Source organism: Bombina bombina, chromosome 1 (genome assembly GCF_027579735.1).
Source record: "Bombina bombina isolate aBomBom1 chromosome 1, aBomBom1.pri, whole genome shotgun sequence".
In the NCBI taxonomy this organism is placed as follows: Eukaryota; Metazoa; Chordata; class Amphibia; order Anura; family Bombinatoridae; genus Bombina; species Bombina bombina.
The window spans coordinates 1,246,806,108-1,246,820,021 of NC_069499.1; the positions used below are offsets into that span (position 1 = coordinate 1,246,806,108).

The window sequence follows — 13,914 nt, forward strand, 5'->3', positions numbered from 1 at the left end:
AAAGTAAGGTTAGTATAGGTTGTATGCATCCCTGAACAGTAGAGTCTTTAGGGAGTGCTTGAAGTTTTCAAAACTAGGGGAGAGTCTTGTGGGGTGAGGCAGAGAGTTCCACAAGATGGGAGACAGTCTGGAGAAGTCCTGTAAACGGGAGCGTGATGAGCTAACCAGAGAGGAGGAGAGTAGGAGGTCATGAGCAGAGCGAAGGGGACGGGAGGGAGAGTATCTGGAGACAAGATCTGAGATATAGGGGGGAGCAGTGCAGTTGAGGGCTTTGTATGTCAGAGTGAGAATTTTGATTTTGATCCTAGAGGCAAGAGGAAGCCAGTGAAGGGATTGGCAGAGAGGAGCAGCAGATGAAGTGCGATGTGTAAGGAAGAAGAGTCTGGCAGAGGCATTCATTATGGATTGTAAAGGAGCTAGGCGGCAGGTGGGGAGACCAGAGAGGACAGAGTTGCAGTAATCGAGGCGGGAAAGAATGAGAGAGTGGATTAAAATCTTAGTTGTGTCTTGTGTAATGAAGTGCCTAATTTTAGAGATATTTTTAAGGTGGAAGCGGCAGGCTTTAGCCAAGGATTAAATGTGAGGAGTGAAAGAAAGATCTGAGTCAAGTGTGACCCAGAGACATCGGGCATGCGGGGTAGGGGTAATGATGGAGTTGTCGACAGTTATAGAGAGATTGGGGGTGGAGATTTTTGAAGAATGGGGGAAAATGAGGATCTCAGTTTTGGAGAGATTTAGCTTGAAGTAGTGAGAGGACATCCAGGAAGAGATGTGAGAAAGACAGTTAGTGACACGGGTTAGCAAGGAAGGAGATAGGTCTGGTGCAGAGAAGTAGATTTGGGTGTCATCGGCATACAAGTGATATTGGAAACCGTGGGACTTTATTAGGGAACCTAGTGATGTGTAGATTGAGAAGAGAAGGGGACTGAGGACAGAGCCTTGCAGTACTCCGACAGAAAGTGGTGATGGGGCAGAGGAGGCCACAGAGAAGGCTACACTAAAGGTACGTTTTGACAGGTAGGAAGAGAGCCACGAAAGGGCTGTGTCACAGATGTTGAAGGATTGGAGGGTTTGGAGCAAAAGAGGGTGGTCAACAGTGTCAAAGGCAGCAGACAGATCAAGGATGATAAGCAGAGAGAAGTGGCCTTTTGATTTTGCTGTAAGTAGGTCATTGGTAACCTTAACAATAGCTGTCTCTGTGGAGTGATGGGGACTAAATCCAGATCGCAGTGGGTCAAGAAGTGAGTTTATCGTATGGAAATGGGATAGGCATGCATATACTAGTTTTTCGAGAAGCTTTGAAGCAAGAGGGAGGAGGGAGATAGGGAAGTAGTTGGATGGGGAGGTAGGATCAAGGGAAGGTTTTTTGAGGATAGGTGTGACCAGTGCATGTTTCAGCGATGAGAGAAATATACCGGTGCTGAGGGAGAGGTTGAAAATGTGTGTTAGTATAGGGGTAAGGTTAACACAATGCACACTATCTTTAAGGTAACATGACAGATAACATTATTCACATAATGCACACAGACTTAATAGGACAGCTCATTACATGCACATAAACAGCCAACAATAATGTCTCCTGAGCCAATACTTTTAGGGTGTGCATGCCATGAGCCAACCCTGTAAGCCATTTAAGGCTGTGTTTGAATGCCATGAGCTAGTCCTATAAAACTGTTTGAATGCCTTGAGCCATGGCTTTAACCCATTAACGACTGCAATGTACAATGTACGTCCCTGGTCATTAAGGGATTGTGTGGCTATAATAGCGCGGGTCTTGCCGCGAGTAGAAAGATTGCACTATTAGACCCTCCTTCCCTCTGGAAGGCTTGTTAAAATATTAAAAGTGGGTACGCTTATTAAATTATTGAAACAGGGTACGTTGCTGGTCATTAAGGGGTTAAAGTTATGTGTGAATGCTGGTATCTTTCACTGTGTGTGTGTGTGTGCTCTATGTATGTGGTTTTAGCTATCCTAATCTTTTTAAGACTGTGGGCATTGTGCGTGTTTGTGACTAATGTGAGCTTTCCCTTTAAGTATGTGTTTGAATGTATAAGTGGAGTTATTTAAAGGGATATGAACCACTAAATAAATGCTAGATAGAATGAAGCATTCAAATAAAAGATTAGTCTTAGAATAACATGTACCTAGATTTTTTTAAAGTTTTATTACAGTGGGGCAAAAAAGTATTTAGTCAGCCACCAATTGTGCAAGTTCTCCCACTTAAAAAGATGAGAGAGGCCTGTAATTTTCATCATAGGTATACCTCAACTATGAGAGACAAAATGTGGAAACAAATCCAGACAATCACATTGTCTGATTTGGAAAGAGTTTATTTGCAAATTATGGTATAAGTATTTGGTCAATATCAAAAGTTCATCTCAATACTTTGTTATATATCCTTTGATGGCAATGACAGAGGTCAAACGTTTTCTGTAAGTCTTCACAAGGTTGTCACACACTGTTGCTGGTATGTTGGCCCATTCCTGCATGCAGATCTCCTCTAGAGCAGTGATGTTTTGGGGCTATCGCTGAGCAACACGGACTTTCAACTCCCTCCAAAGGTTTTCTATGGGGTTGAGATCTGGAGACTGGCTAGGCCACTCCAGGTCCTTGAAATGCTTTTTATGAAGACACTTCTTCGTTGCCCGGGCGGTGTGTTTGGGATCATTGTCATGCTGACAGACCCAGCCACGTTTCATCTTCAATGCCCTTGCTGATGGAAGGAGGATTGCACTCAAAATCTCACGATACATGGCCCCATTCATTCTTTTATGTACACAGATCAGTCGTCCTGTTCCCTTTTCAGAGAAACAACCCCAAAGCATGATGTTGCCATCCCCATGCTTCACAGTAGGTATGGTGTTCTTTGGTTGCAACTCAGCATTCTCTCTCCTCCAAACACAAGGAGTTGTGTTTCTACCAAACAGTTCTACTTTGGTTTCATCTGACCATATGACATTCTCCCAATCCTCTTCTGGATCATCCAAATGCTCTCTAGCATACTTCAGACGGGCCCGGACATGTACTGGCTTAAGCAGGGGGACACGTCTGGCACTGCAGGATCTGAATCCCTGGCGGCGTAGTGTGTTACTGATGGTAGCCTTTGTTACGTTGGTCCCAGCTCTCTGCAGGTCATTCACTAGGTCAACCTGTGTGGTTCTGGGATGTTTGCTCACCGTTCTTATGATCATTTTGACCCCACGGGGTGAGATCTTGCGTGGAGCCCCAGATTGAGGGAGATTATCAGTGGTCTTGTATGTCTTCCATTTTCTAATTATTGCTCCCACAGCTGATTTCTTCACACCAAGCTGCTTGCCTATTGCAGATTCAGTCTTCCCAGCCTGGTGCAGGTCTACAATTTTGTTTCTGGTGTCCTTCGACAGCTCTTTGGTCTTCACCATAGTGGAGTTTGGAGTGTGACTGTTTGAGGTTGTGGACAGGTGTCTTTTATACTGATAACAAGTTCAAACAGGTGCCATTAATACAGGTAATGAGTGGAGGACAGAGGAGCCTCTTAAAGAAGAAGATACAGGTCTGTGAGAGCCAGAAATCTTGCTTGTTTGTAGGTGACCAAATACTTATTTTCCACCATAATATGCAAATAAATTCTTTCCAAATCAGACAATGTGATTGTCTGGATTTGTTTCCACATTTTGTCTATCATAGTTGAGGTATACCTATGATGAAAACTACAGGCCTCTCTCATCTTCTTAAGTGGGAGAACTTGCACAATTGGTGGCTGACTAAATACTTTTTTGCCCCACTGTAGTTGCTTAAATAATGACAAACAAGTATAAAGTTTTAGTGTCTATAAAGCAATGGGTGCTGCCATGTTGAAACTTAAGTTTATTTCTCTGCTGAGTCCAATTAGTGACAGTTATAAATAAGTCACTAGAGAGTGCAGCCAATGACTGTGTAGAATATAACAGTGTTCTGCACTTCCACTTCTAACAGGAACTAAAGAGTACACGATTGTCAGAATGAAATTACAGGAAAAGGGGAGAAAATAAATATAGAAAGTATATTGCAAAGTTTATATATATATATATATATATATATATATATATATATATATATATATATATATATATATATATATATACATATATATATATATATTTAAGACTGTGTGCGCATGGTGTGAGCTGCATTTAAGGCTGTGTGCATTGTGTGTGTTCCTGCCCTTTTATACATTGTGAGTGTAGAGTAAGCTATCCCTTTAAGGCTGTATATACTGTTTAAGGCACACTTGTGAATACTTTGATCTGTTCTTAAAGGCTGTTGTATGGTGCATGTGGGGCAAGCTATTTTTAAGACTTTGTGGGTTGTGTGTGTTTATATCTTTAAGACTTTGTGCAAGTTGTCACTTCTAAGACGTTGTTATGCCTGTCCCTTTAAGATTTATAGGGTGTGCTGTCCTTTTACAACTGTGTACATTGTGTGTGTATTTTGAGCTGTCCCTTTAAAAAAAAAGCATTAAAGTTGTGACCTTTGTGTGTGTGTCTGTCTCTTTAAGACAATGTGCTTGTGATGTTCTTTTAAGGATATGCTTACATAGTGTGTTTTTGTGCAAGCCTGTACCATTAATAATGTGTAGTTTGTGTATATGTATGTATGTGTACTGTACCTTTAAGACTAAGTGCATAGGTTGGGAATTAAGTCTGTGTGTGTTGTGCATGTTGTGACCTGTCCCTTTTTTGGTTGTATTGTAAGGCTGTGTGGTGTGAGTTGCTATTTAATGGCTGTATGTGTTGTGTGTGTGCCTTTTCCTTTAAGACAAAGAGTGGGATGAGCTGTCCTTTTAAGACTTTATGCCATGTGCATGTGCTCATGGGGTGAGCTGTTCCTTTAAATCTTTCTTAGTTGTATGTTTGTTTGCACGTTTTGTGATCCATCCCATTTATACTATTTCTGTGTGTGCATTAACTCTGTGTGCATTGTAAGAGTGTGTCTATCTCTTTATGAATAAGTATGCATGGAGTGAGCTTTTCCTTTAAGGCTGTGGGCACTATGTCCCCATGTACCATTAAGACAGCACTATGTTTGTGCTACGTGAGTTGTTCCTTGAAAAACTGTGTTTGTTTGATGGCTTTATGCATTGTTTGTGTGTGTGTGTGCCTTTAAAACTATGTGAGCATTGGGTGAGCTGTTTCTTTAAGAATATGTGTTTTGTGGGTGTGTGTGTGTGTGTGTATGCTGTGATCTGTCCCTTTAATACTGTTTTTGGGTGTGTTTTATGTGAGTGTGCTTGTTGCTTTAAAGGGATATGAAAATGAATCAAAATGATTCAAAAAGAGCAGGCAATTTTAAACAACTTTCTAATTTACTTCTCTTATCATTTTTTCTTCATTCTCTTGGTATCTTTTGTTGAAAGGCAGGGGCATAGGCTTAGGAGCTGGCCTATTTCTGGATCACTATATGGCAGCAGTTTTGCAAGAATGTTATCCATTTGCAACAGCACTAGATGACTGTACTATTTCCTGTTCTCTGTAGTGCTCCAGGGGCTCGATCTGATAAAAATCGTCGCCCGCAAAAGCCGGAGACGCCAAAATTTGCGCTTATTTGGTATCCTATATACGGTGTAACCTAGAAGTTACACCCGTATATTTCTGCCATCGCCCGTAGTTTTTTGGGCCATAGACAGGTATACCAAACCCGCGCAGTTTGGTATCCAATATACAGCGTAAGGACTTACGTGGTAAAAATGGAGAAATCTTACTCCATTTTCACCTCGCCACAAAAAGCAGCCATAAGAAGCCTTACGCTGACTATTGGAGCCCCGTAACTCCCTAAACTACCTGCAAAATAAACCAAACACCTAACGCATGCGCAATGTCTATCTACCTGTCAACCGTGATCCCCCGCCGCAATCCCTAATAAAGTATTTAACCCCTAAACCGCCGCTCCCGGACCCCACCGCCATCTACATAAACTAACCCCCTACTGTGAGCCCCTAAAACCGCCACCATCTAACTGATCTATCCCCTAATGTGAACCCCTAAAACCGCCACAATCTACCTTATCTATCCCCTAATGTGAACCCCTTACACCGCCGCCATCTACCTTATCTATCCCCTAATCTGACCCCTTACACCGCCGCCACCTATACAAAAATTATTAACCCCTAATCTAATCCCCCTATACCGCCGCCAGCTATATTACTATTATTAACCCCTAATTTAATATCCCTAAAGTAATAAGTTCTATTACCAGCCCTTAAAAGGGCCTTTTGTGGGGCTTTGCCCCAAAGTAAACAGCTCTTTTGCCCTATAACCTGCCCTCCCTACACCGCCACCACCTATATTAATAGTTTTAACCCCTAATGTAAGCCCCTTACACAGCCGCCATCTATATTAAAATTATTAACCCCTAATTTAATCTACCTACCCCGTCGCCAGCTATATTATCTATATTAACCCTAAGTATATTATAGTTAATATAGTTATTACATTATATATATATTAACTACATTAACCCTAATTATATTAGGGTTAATATAGTTAATATAGTTACTATAGTATTTATATTAACTATATTAACTCTATCTAACCCTAACACCCCTAACTAAATTCTTATTAAATAAATCTAATTCATATTATAAACTAAAATATTCCTATTTAAATCTAAATACTTACCTATAAAATAAACCCTAAGATAGCTACAATATAATTAATAATTACATTGTAGCTATGTTAGGGTTTATATTTATTTTACAGGTAACTTGGTATTTATTTTAACTAGGTATAATAGCTATTAAAAAGTGTTGTTTTTTTTTTTAAATCTACACTACTGTTACACCAGATATGAGTTGCACTGGGGTGACACTGTGCCCTGGCAGGCAGGCCCTGAAACGCACACGTGTGAAGGAAACTGACTGCTATTATTTAACACAGTCAAAAAAGTGTTGTTTTTTTAAATCTACACTACTGTTACACCAGATATGAGTGGTGGCACTGGACAAGTGGGCACAGTATACGCTGTGAGGCTGACACACACGCTGGCAGGTAGGCAACTGCAATTAGATTACACAGGAAAAAAAAAAAAAGCAGACTGATGTTCTAGCCCTAAAAAGGGCTTTTTGGGGTGCTGTCCTTACAGCAGAGATCAGATGAGTCCTTCAGGACTGTAGTGGACACTGAATACACTAGCCTAGCTATCAATTTCCCTATTAAATCAGCAGCAGCTACACTGTCCCTCCTCTCACTAAGAATGCAGCTTCCAAATGAATGTAAAATGGATGCTGTCCAGGAGGTGGGAGGGTCTGGGAGGGAGTGTCTGCCGCTGATTGGCTGTAATGTGTCTTCTGACTGTGAGGTAAAGGGTCAAAGTTTACTCAATGATGAAGAATAGGGGGCGGATCAAACATCGCATATGTTCACCCACTGCAGCGAACATTCTATGTTCGCCGGGAACTATTCGCCGGCGAACTATTCGCAACAACACTAGTTAACACCCTATAGGGTGTGCTATATAGAAAAATCAATATACTCCAGAACAAAATCTACAGTTTTGTTATATAGTCACCAGTTTTGATCACAGTCCTTGGTGATTATGAGGTAGTCAGGAATAATGTGAAATGATGGGTAAATGATGTCCAAAAAATGAAGAGGCAGCTCTCAATCTTCACCATATGTGGTTAACAGCTCTAAAAACAACAGAAAAAGGAGAGAGGCGCCGTATGTGTGAATCAATGACAACTGAATGAGAGTACAAATATAGTACGGGGTACTCACTTTCTGTGACGGCACTCCAATGTGCCAATAGTTGCAGGCTGGTTTTCAACAGCAGACCCGCTAGCTGATACAGGCAGTATCTGGATTCCCAAGAGAGACCCGATGCCTGATGAAACGGTGCTAACCGTGAAACATGTTGCATGATCTGTTTGTGCACACAACAGCATGCGTTGTTGTTTTTAATATTGTTTTTACTTTGGATTAAAACATTATTTAACTATATATTCTCATTGCTGAGTGCATTTTTCTACGCTACCTTTGGGAGCTGCCTCTCTTGGGAATCCAGATACTGCCTGTATCAGCTAGCTGGTCTGCTGTTGAAAACCAGCCTGCAACTATTGGCACATTGGAGTGCCGTCACAGAAAGTGAGTACCCTGTACTATCTTTGTACTCTCATTCAGTTGTCGATTGATTCACATATACGGCGCCTCTCTCCTTTTTCTGTTACTTATATAAAGTATATGTCTATAAATGTGCACATATGTATTTATGTGTTTATATGTTTATATATGTCTGTAAATACATAAATTCACATATAAATACATAAATATATATACACACACACACACACATATATATATGTATATACATATACATTTTTAAAGATGTTTATGTATGTATCATAGTGCTACATCTGAGATCTCATATCTTTGAGCCCTGTAAACATTTTTCTGCAATAGTTTTTCATAATGTTTATTAGATAGTGTTGTTATGAGTGTAACTGTACTTTGTAACATATTTTTGATGTGTTTTGTAACACTTTTTAGTTTCGCGAAACAGTTAACCACAGCTCTGAAGTTAAGGTAATCAGTCTAGCGTAAATCACGATTGTGCCCAAGCGATCTCTTTTACTTTCAACTCATAATATGAGTGGTAAGCACTATGAGCTTAAACACTTGTGATAAACCCCTTAACACTTGTGCGCAAAAGTTTGAGCTCCACTTGTAATCTGGTCATACAAAAAGTTCACATATAAGTATGTAGAGATTACATTTCCCATACTAAGCTGTTCAATACATCTGTACCATTACTTAAAACCCCAAATTCATTTTAAGTATGTGTAGTGGGCTCTGATTATTTTGTACAGTTCAAGAACTCCTTCACAGCTCTTTAATATCTCTCTCTAATTGGTTAAATCAGAGAAGACAAAATAAACAATGCTCATAAAACTTTTCAAAGGGTGTGTCATTGGACTGGAAAACAGAAAGCAAAATAACTTCAAATGTGTTTTTCTCTTTTCTTTGCAGATATTTTGCAATGTAATCCCTTATTTCTGAGATCTACTATAGATATATTAAAAATGGGTCCGATATCTTGATAATGTTTATGTGGTCCAAGTTTTGAGGAATATGGAGTAGCAACATGTTGTTTATTTCTGTCCCAATTACATGTACATTGATAAATCTGTTAGTGTCAAAAAAAATATCTCCCAGGCCCAAAAAGATATATTGTTACACGTATTTGGTAATGCAGTAGCTAATACCCATGTAGTTATAACATATACTGTATTAAAGCTAATAAAATGTTGTTTACCAAAACGTGTGTAATTACTGTTGTCTGTCACTAGACACGTACCATTTTCTATGTATAAAAGAGCACCAGGCACTGCTATTCACCTTCCTCTTATCCAAGGACTACTAATTACATTTCTGAATAGGATTTTTTGCAAATAAGATGCGAGAAATTTAAATGTAATCAGTTGTTCAGTTCTGTTGTCTGCTTATATACTACCAGAAGTGTGAACATACCACACCAGCTACTGCTGTCTCACACAGAAGAAAAAAACAAAACATATTGTTCTTCCAGAATAATATATTCTTCTACAATGAAGAAAGCAAATAAATATACACCACTATGCTTCTGCTTGCTAATCTTTCATTTTGAACAAGTGATGCTATAAACTTATATAAAATCTTTAAAAAATTTGCCTCACCCCAGCTATCTGCAGTTTCATGTGTTAGTTTTCCATTGTATTTGCTTGAAATGAAGATTTGCAAAAGCAGCCATGCCCTAATTTAGGAATTTTTAAGTCTTGGATGATTCTAGACATTCCATCAATTGCCTCATTCAGTCACTTGTTATTATGTTGCAATGATACTTTTGTATGCTGAACACAAAGGGCAACATTATTATTATACTGGATGCCTATTAGCTATTCTAGCTAGGGAGCTTCAAAATGATGTCTTGCCATTTAACCATAAAATGGACATATGCTGGGAGGTTGGTTTAAAAGGTGCTCTGAATTTGGAGTATTTCATTATATGCCTACTCTGTCCTCAGCCTGTTTCATATGCAAAACACTACACTGGTTGTGTCCAAGCTGCATAGCTCACTAACAATATTATACATTTCCACCCAGACAGTTATTTAAACATTGCAATTCCTTTGAAATGCCCTAGTTTCTTAAATTAAAAATATAATTGAAATAATGTGAAATATTAAATCCACCTTCTCATTAACATGAATTAAGAGCCATCGCTGTTTTTTTTTTCTCTAGCACTAGGGATCACAGGATTGAAGCAAAGGGCTGCATGTTACAGGCAAAACTATACACAGCTCGTAATAAAGAAAAATCAGGAGAAAAAAAAAATCATCTTGCTACATCCAGAGGCGGATACCCAATATAAGTGTTACAAAAAGGGGATACGTTGTGAGGAAATGTACCTTGTGAAGCCATTGGTTCTGGTCATCAGCCTCTATCCAATGCTTTAGTGATGATGCTGCTGATCTATTTGGGAAGTTGGCTGAATCTCAAGGCAAAGCTTCTTCTGAAAGGCTGTTTCACAGTGGAAATATGCTCAGTGCTGCCTTAGTGCATGAATGAAAAAGCCTCCTGTTTCTTTCTAGCTTGACAAAAATGGATCAAAAATCGCAGATCACACTGGCACTGCTGCTGTACCAGGTAAGATTATCTATTCTATGCATTTATCTTCACCTTTTATTTCTTTTTGGCAGTTATTGCATTTTTATTCTAATAATTATCTAAATGTATTTTAAACTATGGGGAGGTAGAGCTTTTGCTGCAGGACCTTGGACTTCTAGTTATTTGGGATGGTAACATGGAAATCAAGGGAGGGGGTCCTCCAAGGACGGATATAAATTAGGGACTTTGGTTAGGGAGTGTCACCTCCCTATACTGTGTTGGGAATGGATCACCCCCAAAATATGCACCCCTGCCTCCACCATGTATTGAAAGCCTAATTTGGAATGTTGGGGTGATGCAAGCTGCAATTAACTACAAACATCCTGGGGCACAAAGTGGGGGTAATATACAGCCAATAACACCCCCTGTTTGCTTTACTATGGACTTGCCTTTAATATGATCCTCGGATTTTTGCTTCTTGCATCTGGACCTTAAGGACTATTTTACTGAAGTTTGCAATGGAGTACCAACCCTGAAGCCCCAGTGGAACTGGTTTCATTTGACAATACTGTATTTTTGTAACATTCTTTTTTGTATATGAGCACAGGTTACAGCTTTTTCTTGTATTGTTTTCTATTTCTGAATACACTCCCCATATGTGCACATACATGCATTCCTATTAAGGATAAGATATATCCCCATACCAGCAACCAACATGAATATCAGTGTTAGTTCTCCAGCCAGCAGCTAATGCTCTCGGCTGCTGCTGTCACTCAGACCTGGATATTTATTTCTCTCCCACATCTTCCCACGTCTCTTATACTAACTCTGTGAAACAACATAGAGCTTTTTAAATTTTAGACAGCACTCTCCAATTGTATCACTTCATGCACTCTTATATTTACTGGGGTGGGATATTAAGTATCCTCTAAATACAGTACAAAATACTAGTAGGTTAATTCAAGTGATATATCCCTAATTACTGTAAGTTTACAATATTCTATGCATAGTATACTTAGTTATTGTAGCTCATGATTTTCCTCACTCTCTTCTTCTGAGTTTATTTTTTTTTTTTCTCTTTGTTAACCCTTTATGTTAAGAATTGTGATTTACCTTATCCTTCTTTTTGGAATAAACTGCCCACAAACATGCCTTTGTATATCTAAAGTTATCACATTTATCTGAGAAGAGCTAGTTGCAGAGATTTGTAAATGGTTAAATATCGAGTTTTTGAGCTGTGTCATTTTATACTGAAGATGGGAATCGATGTGATGGAGAATTTAAAGATCAGCAGAGTGTGCAGAAGTCAGACAGCAGAGAATTTCCTGTTTTGCAGATGAAACTTGTGAGCACAGAATAAAAAAACATTAACTGAGCAGTGGTGAAGGAACAGACTATAGAGCAAGACAGCAGATTATAGCATTTAGGAACATTTACAGCTAAAACAAATGTCTTCCATCCTTTGAGAAAAAGGAACAATCCTCAGAAAGTTTGATAAAACAGAGAATGGAATAAGTTGTTCTGAAGTTTCTTTCTTTTTTTTTTTTTTTTTTAATAAAATCAGTCAAGTGTTTTAAAATAAGAGTATAAATTCAATTCATAAAATGATTCAATTTTTTTTCATTCAGAAATGCATAATATAGTTCCACTTTTTATTGAATAATGTCTATGAATTAACCAGTGAATAGAATCTGAAAATAAAATACAGATTTGAGCCATTTAGCTTTAAAAAGTGTTACATAGTTGTGGAAACTTTAACACAGTATGTGGTGCATGAATAGATTATGTTTTTAACTATGTGGCTGTTATTGATGCAGTGATTTCAGGGAGGAGATATTAGGATGTGTAGTTGGTTGGAGTCAGAGATAATTGGGAATTTATACTATACCAATGGTTCACATGACTAGTATAAATATAGCACCATAAATTAGCCTACTGCTAGACAGGGAGACATAAAACAATTATTAAAAACCTATACACCTGTAAACAGTTCTGGGTAATATAATGCAGAGTACCCATGTCTAAAGCTAATAGGTTTAAATTGCATTTGGCTTAGGCTGTGTACATCTGAACATTATTAGGTCCTGGCAGTAATTACATTGGCAAACTGCAATACACAAACTCTCCTGTGAGCAAAGACTTCCTGATGGTAGATTTATTTTGCCTTAAGTTGTTGCTTTCCTTTTGGAAAAGTATGTGTACTTATTATTTTTATTATTATTATTATTATTACATTATTACATCATATATTAGAGCCAAACTGAAGACAGATCCAAATCTACTCAAACAAATGCAGCTGTCTCTAGTGTGTAATTTAAGAAGGGGTTTAACTCCTTAGCTGCTAGATAAAACATTGCATAGCTGTCAAGGGGATTCTGTATATTAACAATACATTTTTATAGTGATGTGGACTGCTCAGTGTGATGTTTGTTTAGTTTCAGCACATAATGCGGAGGCCAGTTAAAGGGACCACTTATCCAGTTAATGACAACAAGCTCATCTTTAAAAAAAAACAAGAAAACAATAAAATATTATTAAAAAGATCTCAATTTATAGGAAATGAACCTTTATTGTGTGCTTGTATTGAACATGCTAAAGGGAAGTTTGGAAATGTAGATATCCTTGGATATAAATAATACACAAGCAGTGCATTTGGCACTGTAGGAACTCAACACCTAAAGTTTTAATTACAAATAGAACTTTTACAACTTCTTTTTTTATGTATATTTATTAAATTGTCTCTAAAATATAGTTTTTTGCTATATCATTAAAGTCATTCTTCAATAGTTTTAATATGTATTCTACAAAAAAAGTGATTATATAGTAAGTTGGAAACAAATAGAGAGAAGTTGTTAACTTTGGTTGTTTTACTGAAATGAGTTGAAACCCAAGCTTTCAAAGAAATAAGTATTGACCCTTCAGGCCATGTTACTAAGCTATTATGTTTGTATTCTGAAATACATTATGAAGAATCTTCTATCAATTTCTATTTTCTGACTATTGAATTAAGTCTATCAAGCAGTTTTTCCTTAAGCTTACTCAAAGCAATGACCATTTGTTATTGATTATATAGAGAGAGTTGAAACAGCTAGCTGTGGGCTGGCATCTGTTTTTATACAATAATAAAAAAAATAGCATAGTTGCTGTATTAAGAAAGTTCTGTATTGCATAGAATTAAAAATATAAATATGGAGAACAACAGCAATTGAAAGTACTCAGGATAAACACTTGTGACATGTATTATCCAGTGTCTGTGGTCTTGGATTATGATTCAATTCCACACCTGCATATTAAAAGACCCACATAAATTCCATTTG

General features: G+C 38.1%; 1 protein-coding gene across 1 annotated transcript in view; it reads left to right on the forward strand.

Annotated features, from left to right (window-relative positions):
- Positions 1–10,484: 10,484 nt before the first annotated feature.
- The window catches only part of CDH13 (cadherin 13), a 1,791,933-nt gene continuing 1,788,503 nt past the window's right edge, over positions 10,485–13,914 (forward strand). The window contains exon 1 of the mRNA XM_053700758.1: positions 10,485–10,636. Coding sequence (XP_053556733.1) covers positions 10,592–10,636 — 45 coding nt within the window. The 5' untranslated portion in view covers positions 10,485–10,591. The remainder of the gene's footprint in view (positions 10,637–13,914) is intronic.